This window comes from Eleutherodactylus coqui, chromosome 7, assembly GCF_035609145.1.
Source record: "Eleutherodactylus coqui strain aEleCoq1 chromosome 7, aEleCoq1.hap1, whole genome shotgun sequence".
Classification (NCBI taxonomy): Eukaryota; Metazoa; Chordata; class Amphibia; order Anura; family Eleutherodactylidae; genus Eleutherodactylus; species Eleutherodactylus coqui.
Genome location: NC_089843.1, coordinates 158,900,058 through 158,918,178, shown reverse-complemented (window position 1 = coordinate 158,918,178; position 18,121 = coordinate 158,900,058). Strand labels below are relative to the sequence as shown.

The 18,121-nt window shown below is 44.9% G+C and overlaps 1 protein-coding gene across 2 annotated transcripts in view; it reads left to right on the top strand.

Annotated features, from left to right (window-relative positions):
• The first annotated feature begins 15,626 nt into the window (after window positions 1-15,626).
• The window catches only part of PRSS12 (serine protease 12), a 150,477-nt gene continuing 147,982 nt past the window's right edge, over window positions 15,627-18,121 (top strand). For both annotated transcript variants that reach the window (XM_066573881.1, XM_066573880.1), the window contains exon 1: window positions 15,627-16,675. In XM_066573881.1, the coding sequence (XP_066429978.1) occupies window positions 16,255-16,675 (421 nt within the window). In that variant the 5' untranslated portion in view covers window positions 15,627-16,254. The remainder of the gene's footprint in view (window positions 16,676-18,121) is intronic.

Here is an 18,121-nt window from a genome sequence, read left to right as displayed (position 1 = left end):
GGGCAATGCAATGGGATATTTTTATGTACCGCCGGTGGCTTCCTGGCACCCACCCATGCTGTGGGTCCACAGGGAATTATAAATGCATCTGTTTCCACTTGTAAAGAACCCCAGTCAGACTGGGGCATGCAGTGTGGGCCGAAGCCCACCTGCATTAAGCACGACATTACTACCTCAGCTGTGTTGGGCAATGCAATGGGATATTTTTATGTACTACCGGTGGGTTCCAGGGAGCCACCCATGCTGTAGGTGCACACGGAGTTTAACCTACATGTGTCCACTTGTAAAGAACCCCAGTCTGACTGGGGCATGCAGTGTGGGCCGAAGCCCACCTGTATTAAGCACAACATTACTACCTCAGCTGTGTTGGGCAATGCAATGGGATATTTTTATGTACCGCCGGTGGCTTCCTGGCACCCACCCATGCTGTGGGTCCACAGGGAATTATAAATGCATCTGTTTCCACTTGTAAAGAACCCCAGTCTGACTGGGGCATGTAGTGTGGGCCGAAGCCCACCTGCATTAAACATGACATTACTACCTCAGCTGTGATGGGCACTGCAATGGGATATTTTTATGTACCGCCGGTGGGTTCCAGGGAGCCACCCATGCTGTCGGTCCACAGGGACTTCACAATAGGGAGTTGTACCTGCCTGTGTCTATGAATTAAAAAGCCCGGTCTGACTGGGGCATGCAGACACCTTGACAGAATGAATAGTGTGTGGCACATAGGTTCCCCATTGCTATGCCCACGTGTGCAGCTCCTGATGGCGGTGGCACAGGATTCTATTTCTCATTGCTTCTGTACAGCATTGTGGGCTATCGCCCCGCCCCTTTTAAAGAGGGTCGCTGCCTAGCCGTGCAAACCCTCTGCAGTGTTTGCCTGCGGTTCCTCCTCATGGCAGACGCACTTATAAATAGACATGAGTGTGGCGTGGCATGAGGGCAGCTGAAGGCTGCGCAGGGACAATTTGGTGTGTGCTGTGGTCACTGGGTCGTGCGGGGGGGGGGGGGGGGTTGGGCAGCATGTAACCCAGGAGAAGTGGCAGCGGAGTGTCATGCAGGCAGTGATTGTGCTTTGTTGGAGGTAGTGTGGTGCTTAGCTAAGGTATGCATTGCTAATGAGGGCTTTTCAGAAGTAAAAGTTGTTGGGAGGGGGGGGGGGCCCACTCTTGCCGGTATTGTGGCTTAATAGTGGGACCTGTGAACTTGAGATGCAGCCCAACATGTAGCCCCTCGCCTGCCCTATCGGTTGCTGTGTCGTTCCCATCACTTTCTTGAATTGCCCAGATTTTCACTCATGAAAACCTTAGCGAGCATCGGCGAAATACAAAAATGCTCGGGTCGCCCATTGACTTCAATGGGGTTCGTTACTCGAAACGAACCCTCGAGCATCGCGATAATTTCATCCCGAGTAACGAGCACCCGAGCATTTTGGTGCTCGCTCATCTCTAATCCTAACATGAAGTCAGCCATGTGTGCCAGGGTACCTGTACGCAACACATGGTTGTCCTCACTAGGAAGATCACTTTCAGGATCCTCCTCCTTCTCCTCAGGCCATACACGCTGAAATGATGACAGGCAAGCAGCATGGGTACCCTCAGCAGTGGGCCAAGCTGTCTCTTCCCCCTCCTCCTCATCCTCCTCATGCTCCTCCTCCTCCACGCGCTGAGATATAGACATGAGGGTGCTCTGACTATCCAGCGACATACTGTCTTCCCCCACCTCCGTTTACTGAGCGCAAAGCGTCTGCCTTTATGCTTTGCAGGAAACTTCTCAAGAGGCATAGCAGAGGAATGGTGACGCTAATGATTGCAGCATCGCCGCTCACCATCTGGGTAGACTCCTCAAACTTTCCAAGGACCTGGCAGATGTCTGCCAACCAGGCCCACTCTTCTGTAAAGAATTGAGGAGGCTGACTCCCACTACGCCGCCCATGTTGGAGTTGGTATTCCACTATAGCTCTACGCTGCTCATAGAGTCTGGCCAACATGTGGAGAGTAGAGTTCCACCATGTGGGCACGTCGCACAGCAGTCGGCTCAGCGGTGAAAGCCAGCGGTCGGTCTGCTCTGTCAGACCCTGCAGCAGTTCGTGGGCTGTGTGCCTCTTCTCTCCTAAGCTGAGTAGTTTCAGCACGGCCTGCTGGCGCTTGCCCACCGCTGTGCTGCCACGCCGCGCGACACCGACTGCTGGCGACGTGCTGCTGACACATCTTGATTGCGAGACAGAGGTTGCGTAGGAGGAGGAGGAGGATGGTGGTTTAGTGGAGGAAGCATACACCGCCGCAGAGACCAGCACCGAGCTGGGGCCCGCAATTCTGGGGGTGGGTAGGACGTGAGCGGTCCCTGGCTCTGACTCGGTCCCAGCCTCCACTAAATTCACCCAATGTGCCGTCAGGGAGATATAGTGGCCCTGCCCGCCTGTGCTTGTCCACGTGTCCGTTGTTAAGTGGACCTTGGCAGTAACCGCGTTGGTGAGTGCACGTACAATGTTGCGGGAGACGTGGTCGTGCAGGGCTGGGACGGCACATCGGGAAAAGTAGTGGCGACTGGAAATCGAGTAGCGCGGGGCCGCCGCCGCCATCATGTTTTTGAAAGCCTCCGTTTCCACAAGCTTATACGGCAGCATCTCCAGGCTGATCAATTTGGCTATGTGCACGTTTAACGCTTGAGCGTGCGGGTGCGTGGCGGCGTACTTGCGCATGCGCTCAAACAGTTGCGCTAGCGATGGCTGGACGCTGCGCTGCGAGACACTGCTGGATGGGGCCGAGGACAGCGGAGGTGAGGGTGTGGGTGCAGGCCGGGAGACGGTCGTGCCTGTGTCCTGAGAGGGGGGTTGGATCTCAGTGGCAGGTTGGGGCACAGGGGAAGGGGCAGTGGTGCAAACCGGAGGCGGTGAACGGCCTTCGTCCCACCTTGTGGGGTGCTTGGCCATCATATGTCTGCGCATGCTGGTGTTGGTGAGGCTGGTGGTGGTGGCTCCACGGCTGATCTTGGTGCGGCAAACCTTGCACACCACAGTTCGTCGGTCGTCTGCACTCGTAGTGAAAAACTGCCACACCTTTGAGCACCTCGGCCTCTGCAGGGTGGCATGACGCGAGGGGGCGCTTTGAGAAACAGTTGGTGGATTATTTGGTCTGGCCCGGCCTCTACCCCTGGCCACCGCACTGCCTCTTCCAACCTGCCCTGCTGCTGCACTTGCCTCCCCCTCTGAAGACCTGTCCTCAGTAGGCTTCGCAAACCAGGTGGGGTCAGTCACCTCATCGTCCTGCTGCTCTTCCTCCGAATCCTCTGTGCGCTCCTCCCTCGGACTTACTGCAATTACTACTACCTGAGTGATAGACAACTGTGTCTCATCGTCGTCGTCCTCCTCACCCACTGAAAGCTCTTGAGACAGTTGCCGGAAGTCCCCAGCCTCATCCCCCGGACCCCGGGAACTTTCCAAAGGTTGGGCATCGGTCACGACAAACTCCTCCGGTGGGAGAGGAACCATTGCTGCCCATTCTGGGCAGGGGCCCGAGAACAGTTCCTGGGTGTCTGCCTGCTCCTCAGAATGTGTCATTGTAATGGAGAGAGGAGGCTGGGAGGAAGGAGGAGCAGCAGCCAGAGGATTTAGAGTTGCAGCAGTGGACGGCGTAGAACTCTGGGTGGTCGATAGATTGCTGGATGCACTTTCTGCCATCCACGACAGGACCTGCTCACACTGCTCATTTTCTAATAAAGGTCTACCGTGTGGACCCATTAATTGTGAGATGAATGTGGGGACGCCAGAAACGTGCCTCTCTCCTAATCCCGCAGCAGTTGGCTGCGATACACCTGGATCAGGAGCTCGGCCTGTGCCCACACCCTGACTTGGGCCTCCACGTCCTCGCCCGCGTCCACGTCCTCTAGGCCTACCCCTACCCCTCAGCATGGTGTATTACTAGTAGTGCAGAAACAGAACGCTGTAATTAAATGTGCCGCTTATTGGCCTGTGGTTGGAGGCTGACTTCGCTTACGGAATGCACAGCAGAGCCAGGAAAGAATTTAGCGCACACCTGTAGTGAGACGTAGGTGCGTATGACTGAGCTATTGGAATTCACAGCGCTCAAGCAGTCAAGTGGCCAAACGCCACTAGTAGGCCTTAAGTGTTTTACTTCTATTTTTTGAAAGGCTGAGCTGAGACAGCAGACAGATACTGTAGGCAGCGTATATATGTATACTGTTTCACTGTGGACAGGATGACGGCGGTGATGTCACGGGCAACGCAGAGCCAGGAAACAGTTTTGCGCAAGCCTGCTGTAACACTTAGCTGCGTATTAATTAGGACTACTACCCCCAGCAAACACGCAGTTCACTGAGGACGGTCACAGGAAGCCCAAATATATTTTTTTTCCCAAATTTGTTTGAAAAAGCCCACTGCCTATATAGACAGTATATCTCTTTCACCTTTCCCACTGTCCCTGCCTCACCAGTACTCGCCCTATACTATGTGCAATGACTGCAGACTCAGGACGCAATGCTCTGCACGCCCGATATACAAAAAAAAAAAAAGTGCAACACTGCTAAAGGCAGCCTCAACAGTACTGCACACGGTCACATGTGGCCCTAAGAAGGACGGTTGGGGTTCTTCAAGCCTAAGATAACTCCTAACGCTCTCCCTATAGCAGCAGCAGCATCAGCAGCACTTTCCCTGATCTCTGTCAGAATGCATCTGTGGCGAGCCGCGGGCGGGGCTGATTTAAATACTCGGGTGACACCTGATCTCCCCAGCCACTCACTGCAGGGGGGTGGGATAGGGCTGGAACATCACAGGAGGAAGTTGTAATGCCTTCCCTGTCTTTCTATTGGCCAGAAAAGCGCGCTAATATCTCAGAGACGAAAGTGAAAGTAACTCGAACATCGCGTGGTACTCGTCTCGAATAACGAGCATCTCGAACACGCTAATACTCGAACGAGCATCAAGCTCAGACGAGTACGTTCGCTCATCTCTATTCTTGATTATTACCAATCATTGCTTGATCATCGTTTTGGAGGGTATTGTTCATATGAATGCTCAACTTATCAACTGTGTAAAACATATTGAACGTGATGTGCTGACACCTAGTAACACACATTTACATTAGTATGGAACTTGTATTAATCTCAGACTGGTTTAGTAGAAAAGTTGCTTTTGAAACCTTAAAGGGGTTGTCCCGCGCCGAAACGGTTTTTTTTTTTTTAACCCCCCCCCCCCCCCCCCGTTCGGCGCGAGACAACCCCGATGCAGGGGTTAAAAAAACAAATCGGAGAGTGCTTACCTGAATCCCGGCGGTCCGGCGTCTTCATACTCACCTGCTGAAGATGGCCGCCGGGGTCTGCTCCCTCCGTGGACCGCAGCTCTTCTGTGCGGTCCATTGCCGATTCCAGCCTCCTGATTGGCTGGAATCGGCACGTGACGGGGCGGAGCTACACGGAGCCGGCATCCTGCACGAGCGATCCCATTCATAAAAGAAGAAGACCCGGACTGCGCAAGCGCGGCTAATTTGGCCATCGGAGGCCGAAAATTAGTCGGCACCAGGGAGACGAGGACGCCAGCAACGGAGCAGGTAAGTATAAAACTTTTGATAACTTCTGTATGGCTCATAATTAATGCACAATGTATATTACAAAGTGCATTAATATGGCCATACAGAAGTGTATAGACCCACTTGCTGCCGCGGGACAACCCCTTTAAGTAGTAACTGTGTCCAGTCTCTCTCATGAAAACTTAGAACTTTTCAGAAACTCCTAACATCTACTGTACAGTAACCCAGTAGCCACCACAACATGAGCATCTTCTATACTCATGTACTGTCTCCTTCCTTCTCCCTTTCACTAGTACACTCTAAGCCCTTACAGGCAAGGTCTTCTTCCTCTGTATCAATTTGTTAGTCATTTAGTAGATTTTTATTATTCTTGTCATTTTATTCATGTAATGTATTGAAACTCCTGTTCTCATATACACAGAAGGACAACTGAATATTGAGATGAGCACATAAAGAATGCCAACATTAAGACACAAACTGAATCCCTCTATCTAAAACTATGTTTACTGGTACATCATGTGAATTAACAATGTTAGCAATGAGCAATTTGGCTATGTTATTTTCTTTAAGAAAATCGGATAAAGCAATGAGGTGATACAACTGGCTAAAACAGTCAACTACTACCCAAACTGCAGTATTTCCTTCAGAACAAGGAAGACCCGTAATAAAATACATAGACAAATGAGACCACAGTCTCCCCAGAACCAGCAAAGGTAATAATTTTCCAGCCTGATGATTACTCAAATTGGTAAAATAAAAGTCTTTTTCAGAAGCACAGCAGGAACTGACAAGAGATGGATACGTTCTAGTTCAAAAGTGAAATCAAATAGATCCCCACTGCTCCTTTAGGGTATCTTTACACAGACCCTTGCCCGAATAATGGCTCAAATGTGCGATTTTGAACAACTGTTGGCCCATATACACACAGTCTCCGACAGAGCACTAACCAAGTAGTCGCTCAGTTCTTGCTAGTCATTCCATTTCAGCTGAAATAGAATGACTGCTAAGTGACTTCTTCCTCAGTGTAAACAGGAGCTGCTCAATCTAATTCACTGGCTTTTTGTTTCAATGATTTGGAACATATGGGAAATGGAGGGGACATCTTCTAAAAAAGAAGCCTCTTGGATTCTGTGTGTGAACACTATGCAACTGAACAACAAAAATGATAAAATGATCCAATGTTTATCTATTGGGCTGTATTGGTTTGAAACATATATGTCTTCCACAGAGGTGTAACTTGAAGATTCAGGGCCCAATGCAAAACCTGTAACAGGGCCCCCCAACTATAATGCTTTATTCATACTACTAGGCTCCCTATAAGAGGAGATAGGCCTTATAGGCCCCCTAAGGCCTCATGTCCACGGGGAAAAGAAGAATTAAAATCCGCAGCGGATTTTAACTCTTCTCCCGCGCGCGGATCCGCACCCCATAGGGATGCATTGACCACCCGCGGGGTAGATAAATACCCGCGGATCGTCAATAAAAGTGATTTTAAAAAAAATGGAGCATGAAAAAATCTGGACCATGCTCCATTTTCATGCGGGTCTCCCGCGGGGACGGGTCCCGTGGGCTTCTATTGAAGCCTATGGAAGCCGTCCGGATCCGCGGGACACAAAAATCACATTTTACTTACCCGCTCCGGTTCTTCTCTTCGGCGCCGCGCCATCCTCTCTCAGCCGCGGCCGGATCATTTTGCTTCGGCCCGGCGCATGCGCGGGGCACGTCACCGACGTCATCGTGCACATCCGCCGAGCCGAAGAATGAAGATCCGGCCGCGACGAGAGAAGATGACGCCGTCGCGAAGAGAAGAAACGGAGCGGATGGGAGGTGAGTTTTTCATGTCCGCGGGGCAGGAGGGACCCGCTGCAGATTCTACATGTAGAATCCGTAGCGGGCCCGATTTTCCCCGTGGACATGAGGCCTAAGGGTCCTGGGCCCGGGTGCAACCGCATTCCCTGCATTCCCTATAGTTACGCCCCCGGGTCTTCCATCTTGTACCATATTGTGACTCAGTCATTAACCATATCTTCCTTTTACAACCTTTATCAGTGAGGAAGGTGAGATAGGGGCTTGTACTACAGTATAGTCATTCTCCAGCACAGCAAGTGACAGTAAGGCCGGCATCACACTGGTGCTAAAGTCATGCAAGATTTGTGCGCTGCAAGATGCATACATCCTGCACAAATATGAACCCCATTCTTTTAAATGGGCTCATTCACATGTGCGATGCTATGCAGGAAACAAATAGCGGCATGTCCTATCTTGTGCCGCTCTTGCATCGCACCGCCCATTATTTTCAATGGGACCAACTGCAGCATTACACCGTGTGCTAGTTGCATGCAATGTGATGTAAGGTCTCCCACTGAAAACAATGGTAGAAACTCTGTGAACCTTACGGCCCCATATTGCTCTCATCTGTGTGCAGTTGCCTTAATGCCTCTTTTTTGGATCTAATCTGGTTTTAGTTAAAATGAAATGTAAAAATGCAGCAAAAACTGCATCTAAACTGCATTATATGAACGATAATTCAATCTAGTTTTCATGTGTTTTATGTTATGTAACTGGGTCTTCTCTCAGTTGCCCTTGTGTAATTGACATATCATTAGGGTACGTTAGGTCATGCCAGACCTGCAGAAAAAACTGTAATATTATTATATATATGAGTATAGCCCTAAAAGTGTTTAATGGAAAACTGAATTATTGAAAGCTTTTATTATTAGAAAACTACTAAAAATATAACTATCCATCATATATCCATTGGACAACTCACAATCTTACTGTCTAATAAACAATCAAATCCTCTTTTTCTTGTAAAGATGCTTAGTTTTGTTTTTCCATAATAAACTTTGTATAAACTGGAAGGAGTTAAAGAAATAACCAGCATACCTGACATTGTCCTGTTTTCTTGGATCCCAGAAACACCCAGAGGCCAAAGCAGATAAAACTTAAAGCAGGGGCAGCAATTTATATGCTAATATACATTCCAGTGTATTAACTTGGAGAAAACATAACTTTCCAAGTGAATTATTTGTAGTAATAGTCCCTATAAGGTATTCAAGGTCATTTCATAAATTTAGAGAATGTGAAAAAAAGACTTTAAAGGGATTATTGAACTTTATTATTACATTAGAAAAAGTTACCTGGATCTTATTAAAGGAGATGTCCCGAGGCAGCAAGTGGGTCTATACACTTCTGTATGGCCATAATAATGCACTTTGTAATGTACATTGTGCATTAATTATGAGCCATACAGAAGTTATCAAAAGTTTTATACTTACCTGCTCCGTTGCTGGCGTCCTCGTCTCCATGGTGCCGACTAATTTTCGCCCTCCGATGGCCAAATTAGCCGCGCTTGCGCAGTCCGGGTCTTCTCCTCTTCTCTATGGGGCTCCGTGTAGCTCCGTGTAGCTCCGCCCCGTCATGTGCCGATTCCAGCCAATCAGGAGGCTGGAATCGGCAATGGACCGCACAGAAGCCCTGCGGTCCATGAAGACAGAGGATCCCGGCGGCCATCTTCAGCAGGTGAGTATGAAGACGCCGGACCGCCGGGATTCAGGTAAGCGCTGTGCGGGTGGTTTTTTTAACCCCTGCATCGGGGTTGTCTCGCGCCGAACGGGGGGGGGGTTTAAAAAAAAAAAAAACCCGTTTCGGCGCGGGACATCTCCTTTAAGTCGCTTGTCACTATAATGCCAGGCTCATATATCCATACTGAGGTGTTGCACAATCATCACCTGAATATATATATACACTGGTATATTTAAAAGTAAAAAAGCCTTTTTTATTACAAAATAAATACATTTTGCTTTATACCGCCAAATTGTAAGCCCCCTAACCTTTCTATTTCTCTGTTAATTGAACTATGTGATAGCTTGTTTTTTGTTAGGCAAGCTACAGTTTTTTTTATTAGTTACACTGCAGGATAAATATGCCTTTTTGATGTTTTTTTATTCCATTGTTTTTGAGAGTTGAGGTGACTAAAAACATTCTGACAAATGATGCCAATTCTGCTTTTTGTTTATATTTTTACATGAAAAATGTTTTATGGGAACTTTTATTATATATATAATCACTTGATCACTTACACAATAGACTGCAATACTTATGTACTGCAATGTTTGGTGCCTGTGTCATCCTATTGCATCCTCCCAAATGCAGAGTGTAATTGTTGCGTTATACTAGCAGACCTGAAGGCCTTTACCACGGTCCTGACTGCCATGACATCCACCTGACATCTCACAATCGCATTGTGGGCAGGGATGGGGGGGATTTTGGGTGATTGGTGTCACACAAAGTCCCGTCCCTCTGTCTAACCGCTTAGGAGTCACAGTCAGCACTGACTCTAGCAACTGAGGGGGTTAAAGACAGAGCCACGAAACATACATTTGCTTTTCTTATTAGTACCTTCATGATTCCGAAGTCACAATTTTTAAGCTCTGCATGCCATGTGCAAATAGGGAACAAATGTCCAATGGGCAATTCACTCCTTTGGACTGGCTCAAGCTCTCTCCCTCTCCTTCTGTTCTGCAAGGCAAGTTCAAGAGAGCTGAATACATCAATCAATTGGCAATGGGTGCGGTTGATGCAGAACGGGCCATGGTGGTACTAAGAGTAAAAGACAATGTATTGTTTGATTTGTTTTTATTAATCCCATTTATGGTTAAGGTTGGTAGATGGAAAAAAATGGGGTGACAGACTCCCTTTAACCCTTTCCAATCCACTGTCTGACGTGTAAAGACATTCTGATTGAAGGCTGTACAGCTTAGATGTCAGAAGACGTCCAACAGGGTGTTCTTACTGTAGATTACTGGCTGCTCTGTTGTCGGGGGCCTCTCCAGCATGTCACATACCGCAGTACTGGCTGTAGCCAGCAGATGGTGCGATTGTATAATGGCAGAAATAGAAAGCCCCCTAGGAAACCCTGAATCAAAATTGGATTGCAAGGGGTTAAATGTTCAGAGTTATTTCCAGTAGCACAGCTGCTTCCCGCCGCACATGTGACCCCCGCCATATTATCCCTTGGGATATTGGGAAGGAGATAAATGATCAGGTACTTAATCCACAAGGCATATTTACTGGATCCCCACCCCCAATGCCAAAAACATATTTTACATGCTAGGCCTAGATACCACACTGGCTCAGCGACACATGGTCCTTGGATAGATATTACATTTTGAGCAAAATTTTGGGCTGCATACCATGCAGGAATGAATATACAACACTATATGCCAAGAATATCTAGCGATTCATAGGTAATGTCTTATCTAATTGTGGATGTTCTCTTTCCCCATCTTTATCATTTCGTCCAGTTTGCCATAAAGGATTCTTCAAGTCCCAAATCACTTCTGCAGAGTTTGCCACACAGATACTTTAGGTTTCTCCCTTTTCCATCATTCTTGCCACCTTTTCCACACCGACTACCCATCTTAGTGTCATCCAGGAATATTAATACCATACAGATAAACCCTGTGAAAATACTAGTACCACACAGATAATGCTCCCGTGATTACTGCCACATATAGTGCCCTCAATAATTGTGACAAACAAATACTACTGCCCCACACATTATAGTGGCACAGACATGATTTCATGCAAAATTAATTGTGGCAAGTAATAATGCCCAGTGTGTGCCCTGAAAAATAATTGTGTGAAGCACAGTTTCCCCTAACAGTAATAGTTCTCCTCTAGAGTGCCCCCAAAGTTAAATGCTCCTACCAGAATAATCTCAACAGTGATGGTGCTGTGCCAGGGTGCCCCTCCATAGTAATGGTGCCTCCAAAAGTACCTCCAGTAGTAATAATTCTCCCTCAGAATACCCCAATTAGTAATAGTGCTCCCTCACACTGTCCTCAATACTAATACAGAGCCCCCAAAATTAATAGTGCCCCTATAGTAGTAATGCTGTGCCAGAGTGCTCCCATTAATAATAGTGCTCCCCTTAGTTTCCCAATATAAATAATATTCCACCAATGTGTCCCAAATAGTAATAGTGCTGACTCATAATCAATAGTAATAGTGCTTGCCCAGAATGTCGCCATTAGGAATTGTGCCCAAAATTAATAGTGCTCCCCTAGAATGCTCCTATTAATAATGGTGCCCACCAGAATGCCTTTAAGCCCTTGAGTGGCACGCCGGGAAATTTTCCGGGACGAGCTCCACTGCTCATAGCGACATAGCCCGGAAGATTTCAGGGCTATGTATCACTATGGGAGCTGCAGAGCACAATGCCACAAGCTGTGACAGTGTGCTCTGCCTGCATGGACCCACAGAGAACAAAGCAAGGGCTTTGAAAAACCAGCAGAAGATATTACTGATATGCCGGCAATCTCCTGCTTTGTTTACAGGTTGCCATAGAGACCATCGGCTTGTCAGAAGCAAGCCGATGGTCTCTGTGGCAGGGAGAGCTTGGTGCTTGGCTGTGAGAGGACAGCTAGGTACCTGCTCTTACAGCAGAGATCAGAGAAAACCTCCGATCTCTGCTGTGTTAACCCTTTACATGCTGCAGTCTATGTGACTGCAGCATGTAAAGGGCTGTCACTGCAGCATCTAAAGGGCTGTCACCATCGGACCCCCGGAATGTGATCAGGGGGTCCTGATGGGTCCCTGTGGAAGTCCCCTAAAGGGACAAAAAAAAATAAAAAATAAAAATAAATTTTTTTTTAAAAAAAAGGTAAAAAATTATAAAAAAAATAATAAAAACACTTGTCTCCCTTTACTTTGTAAAAAAAATCAAAAATACAATCACACATGTGGTATCCATGCGTCGTAATGACCCAGAGAAGGAAGTTAATACATTATTTAACCCCTTAATGATATGGACCCTTTTTTCCCCATTTCTTTTTTTCCTCCCCCCTGTTTAAAAAAATCACAACTTGTCCCGCAAAAAACAAGCCCTCATATGGCCATGTCAATGGAAAAATGAAAAAGGTTATGGCTCTTGAAACGCAACTGCAAAATTAGTTGAAATTCAATTTTTAGACCATTTTAAAAAACCTGCCCTGGTGGGCACGACAGGGTGGTAGAAAACCCGCCACTCAAGGGGTTAATACTAATAATGCTCTACAACTGATAAGACTTTAATGGAGTGCTGAATACTTAAGTCTTTATTTCATACAGGACATAAGTAATAACTTTAAAATCCAAATTTATTACATGTGTCCACGATGAAATGAAAACTTAAAGGCAATCTGTCACCTCAAGCCATTCTCATCATCTACAGGAATGAGTGACTATTTAAAGGACACTAATATCAAGTCTGTACCTGTAATTTGTATCTTTATACTCAGTCCCATTTCGCCGCTGTACACCTACAAACCAACCATGTGATGCAAGCTGATGGATAGAGAGCACTAGTCCTCTTCATTAGTCTTCTCTATGCAATAAATGGACGGTTTGCAAGCACACAGCAGTAAAACCAGAGTGAATGTAAGAACGGATGCTACAGACTTCATAGCAATGTCTTTTATAGTCGTTACTCGTTATTGTAGTTTATGAGAGTTTTCCGAGGTGACAGAGGCTCTTTAAAAATTTGTTGTGGATTTATTGCTCCATGGAAGCCAAACCTGCATATCCATGCACCATACAGTAGGTCTGATTTATTTTCCTGGAGGATAGGTGAGTTGAACCCATATATGTTTTCGTTAGTAATAATGTTCCCTTGGAATGTCCCTGTTAGTGATAGTTCTCTGCCAGACTACCCTTAAATACAAACCACCTTTGAAATCCAAAAAAATCCATGCTGGATCTTCACGATTCGGATTTTTCTGCGTGAACATACCCTTACAAGCTGTCCGCATTCAGTCATTGAGCATCTGCAAAGTCTAACTAAATGCAATGATGTATTCCTGCTGCTGTCATCTATCTGCTGACTACATTAACTGCTAATTCATTATTTGTCAGTTCTTTCTTTTTATTAAAGGAACACCATTATTGCATTTGGTTAAAACTTTTCTATGTTTGAAAATCCCCTTTTATATACTTGAAGACCAAATTCTGTAATGATTTCACACAACAATCAATAGTGTTGAGTGAACCGAATCAGTCAATTTTTCTGAAAGACTGTTCATTCTGGTGGTTCTTCTCCAGTTAGCATTGTTGCCTTGCAGTGCTGGGGTCCTAGATTCAAATCTGACATCTGCAAGGAGTTTGTATGTTTCCCCTGTGATTCATAATGATGATCTTTATATAGCACATTACATCACTGATATTTACTGTCCCCATTTGGGCTCACAATTTATATTCATCAATTAATATGTTTTTGGAGTATGGGAGGAGACCCACACAATCACAGGGAGAACATGCAAAGTCTATGCAAAAGTTGACCTTGATCAGATTTAAACCGAGGACCCTAGCTAGCACTGTAAGGCAACCACTGAGCCACCATGCTTCTTCTTCCTCCTCAAAAACAGTTAGTTCTAGAAGCTGATGTGTAATGATGACCTAATCTTCTCTGACCAGTGACAAATTCTGGAGAGGGACCACACCTATGCAGCTGACTGTTCAGTGAAAAACAAGACCCCATTCTTCTCAAATGTTTTGAGGGATACAGTAGCTCATCTTGAGAAGCCATGCTTGATAGCACAATGTAAAAGCAACAACTGATAAGAAAAAAGTAGCCAAGGAGCTCGGCAAGGGTCGTAAATTACTTAAAGTCAAAACAAATGCCAAAGGCATTAACCCCTATGCCAAGTTCCTTAAAATATTACTTTTATTAGATATAAATTAAAATTCACTTTCCAAAGGTTAAAAATTCAGATTGCAGGCTACCTGAAACAAACAAACACTCATTAGGTAAATCACCCATATGAGATTACAGATTTGCTCAATTTCCCAGGGACATGAGTGGAAGACTCAAACTCCCTTCCTCTGTATAGGAAACTGCTTGAATTATATGATCACAATCAGGGGCAAAGGATCATATATAAGAAATAGGGGAAAAATCATCACCCAAATACAGATAAAAAACTGCCATGTGAACCGAATGGAAGACTCAAACTCCCTCCTCAGTATCAAGGGGAATCATTAAACAAGCACTCATAGCAGAGGGCAAAACTCAGCCAAGCAAACTCTGCTAAAACACTGCTGTTAGCCTCCCACCATGAAAGCAAGTCACTAAAACCTAATTGCTTGTACATAATCAAAGTTAATACAAAATCATATCCATAAATGGGATTTTTTTTATATCTTTACTTAAGATATTGTTTCCTTCAAAGAATAAAATCAGTATAATGATTATTATTATTGTTATTACAACGACTACCTTTTTGTAAGGGATGAGGTTACAATCAGGGCCAGAAACAATTGACATTAAAATAATTACATAGTGCAATGCTTAGTAGCCTTTCCTGGAGTCTAGTTTTGCTTCAAGAAACAAAGCACTGGGGCAGAGTTTAGGTTGATCTTTATTTCTGTCACTTGCAGCACATTAAGGAGATGACTGAAATACTATCTGCATTGCTAGGAGCGGGATCATCTGACCAGCTGACTAGCTGCGCTTTGCCTGGATGCATGCTCTTTAAAACAGCTGGAGAGAACAGACTCCTACATGAGACACAGCCCACTGCTTTTATTCCAGTAAGTGAACTAAGAGCATTTCAATCAATAAATCTGGGCAATGCAAGTTCTCTGGGAATAGCAGCATTAGCAGCAGGAGAAGAAAGAACTGTGGGAAGCATAATGAGCTCTTTAACAGGACACAAAGTTACATCTCCACCAGCCTGCTGGCACAACTGAAACATCCTGGTAGATCAGCTCACCTGCAGCTATTGCTTTGCACTCAGATCACCCATCTGCTGGGAGCCTGGAAAAGATAAAGACATGAATAAGTATGCTTCATATCTTACTTCTTTCTTAAAGGTCTCCTGCTAGAAGTAGAAACCCGCAGACTTGGAGAAGAAGAAAAAAACATGATGAAACAAAATCTTGGGAAATTCAAATGTTCCAGGACTATTCTTTCCTATTTACTGCATTCTTGTCTGGTATTTTAAGAGTTTGGAAAGCTTTTTCACCGCTGATCGTAGTAAATTCTTTGTTTTGTGGCTGATTCGTTTATCCATACTAAGAGTTTGCAACAATGAAGTGAATTTATTGTACATTGTATCTCACTACTACATGTCTTTGATGTCTTGCACTTGCTTATAACTTTTGTGCTACTACTGCTGGAAAAAAGAAAGAAGGACAACATATTTGAACCATCTGTCCCTAATTCACCTTGAGTACAACCAAGAAATGCTTGGATTTAGCAGCCTGTAGCCATCACAGGTTGAGGACTGGCAGGCTCTGGCAGGCTTACTTTCCAGTTAGCTTTAATTAAATGCCAACGTATAATTTGGCAAAGCACATATACGGAAACTGACATGGTTTGAGTGTAAACACATGGACGCATGCAGCCTTTTGTGCCTTGTAAGGAATTTTAAATTGTTTTTGTCCATCCCTTAGAAGTTGTTTCTCTTACAAATAAGTAACCTAGCCCACATATTCCTTTCCCTCCTCCTCTTTCCTCTACTTCTCCCATTCCTTAACTGAGGATTGGTCTCTCTTTTGTCAGCCCTGTTTTACTTTGCGGAGTTCTACTGTGAAGACCTGCATTTCTTCCTGCATGAATATGAAATGGGCTGGATGGGATTAGGGGGAAGTGGCAGCTCCACCTCCCCCATCAGTTTCAGGACTAGGTTAGTGGTGGAGATGGAACAAAACAGACAGTGCTGGCAGCATGACAATAACCAGCTTTGCTGTTGCTCTAATTTTAGGGAGCATCCCCATAGCGGGCTGCTTTGACAAGTCTTCCACTTCATCCATTTATCATTTTTTCCAACATCATCAGTCACTTCGCAAGGCTCTTCAACCTGCCCAGCATCCTCAACCGCACCATCATCTACCTGTTCATCACCATCACACAGGTTGTCCAAAGTACAAAGGCAAAGAGGGCTCAATAGGTGACTATATCAATGTTACTGAGTTTGGTGCAGATTGTTTAAACTGGGTTGAAATCCCTACTTTCTTGGAGAGGACACCTGGGAAAGGTCTAGGTGACCACAACTTCTGCAGGAACCCAGATGGGAGGAGTAAGCCTTGGTGCTTCTTCAGGAACAACCATGGTAGGGTTGACTGGGGATACTGTGACTGCAAACAAGGTGAGTAACTTTTCTGTTCTTCACGCTCTCTGGGCAACCTGTACCTTTATGTCTACTATGGAATGTGTGAAATGTTGGGAATATCAAATTTATTTTGGAAATGAAATTTAACCGGGCGCTAACATTACTACTAACAGTCACATTGGAAGTTATATAGCGAACATGGATAATTTGAACAAAATAATGATCAGAGTTGAAGCTTTGTCAGCATGATAGATATGAAGCTGTACAATGGAAAGACTTTTAGTAACAGCCTGAGTAAAACATCAATTGTTAAACAATTGGCTTGCGTCATGCATAAATGCTGGGCATAAGCAGAATATTCATATATCTCAGGAGTTCATAGGAAACCCAGAACTGAAGAGTTAATGAATTGTGAAAAGGAAATAAATTGTAGAAGCTGATTAATGCAAAAACAGTATATTTCTAAGCCGAGAGACGGGATGGCATAAAACTGACAATAACTGGCACTGTGTTATTTCTCTCTCTCAGAGAACTATAAAATTTTAGCTTGCATAAGACAATATTATCTAACTGAAAGGCTGACCTATATATTATGTATGAGGACAAACATTGCCTCATTTTATAAGCCTGTCACTGGCATTGCTTCTAGTGTGGAGAGCATGGTGCTTTCTATTACAATGTACTATGGCCTACAGCAAGCAAACTTTCGAAGTGAGGTAGTAAACTTTTGGGGTCAGACCCAGCCATGCCAGCAATAACCAGTTGGAACTGCTGTTCTATAAACATTCATTAGAATTAAACCCTATATATCTAGCCCTTAAAATAGAAACATTACAAAATATTTTTAGCCACATGAATATTTCAACAGTATTTTATGCAAAGAACAAATGTAAAGTTGTGAAAGTGGCTTTCCAAGATATTTTTTTAATAGATTGGCCATGTTGGAAAAGAATAAAATAGCCTCTATGTACAGCCCAGGTATCCTGCAAAGTCAGTCTGTGAATGCAACACCACAGACCCCACTGGTGGACCACTGAGGTCATTGATTGGTTGCAGTAGGCTGTGACGAACCGTAAACAGGTTGCAGCTTGTAAATAGATTACCGGTGGCTGACTGAGAATATGGCACTGGAATGGGTGAGTATAGGCTATTTTATTATTTTTTTTAACATGGCTAGCTTATTAAAAAAAGATCTAAAGAAAAACCTTAAAAAGAAACACTTTGCCCATAATTTAAAAAAAAGTGAATTATACGTTTTGTTGTCTTCTAATGCCAAGTGGTTAAAATAGACTTTATTCAGTTATATTTGTCTGTAGGAAAGCCATGCAGTTGTCACGTTTTAAAACTTTGATTGGGCTAGTTTTATCTGTTTCAAGGAGCTCTGGTTAAAAACCAGTAACTTTATTATTCCAGTTTCCATATTGTCTGTAACCCAGCTTTCCTGTATTAATAAATGGTAAAAGTAGCTTATAGAATTGATTG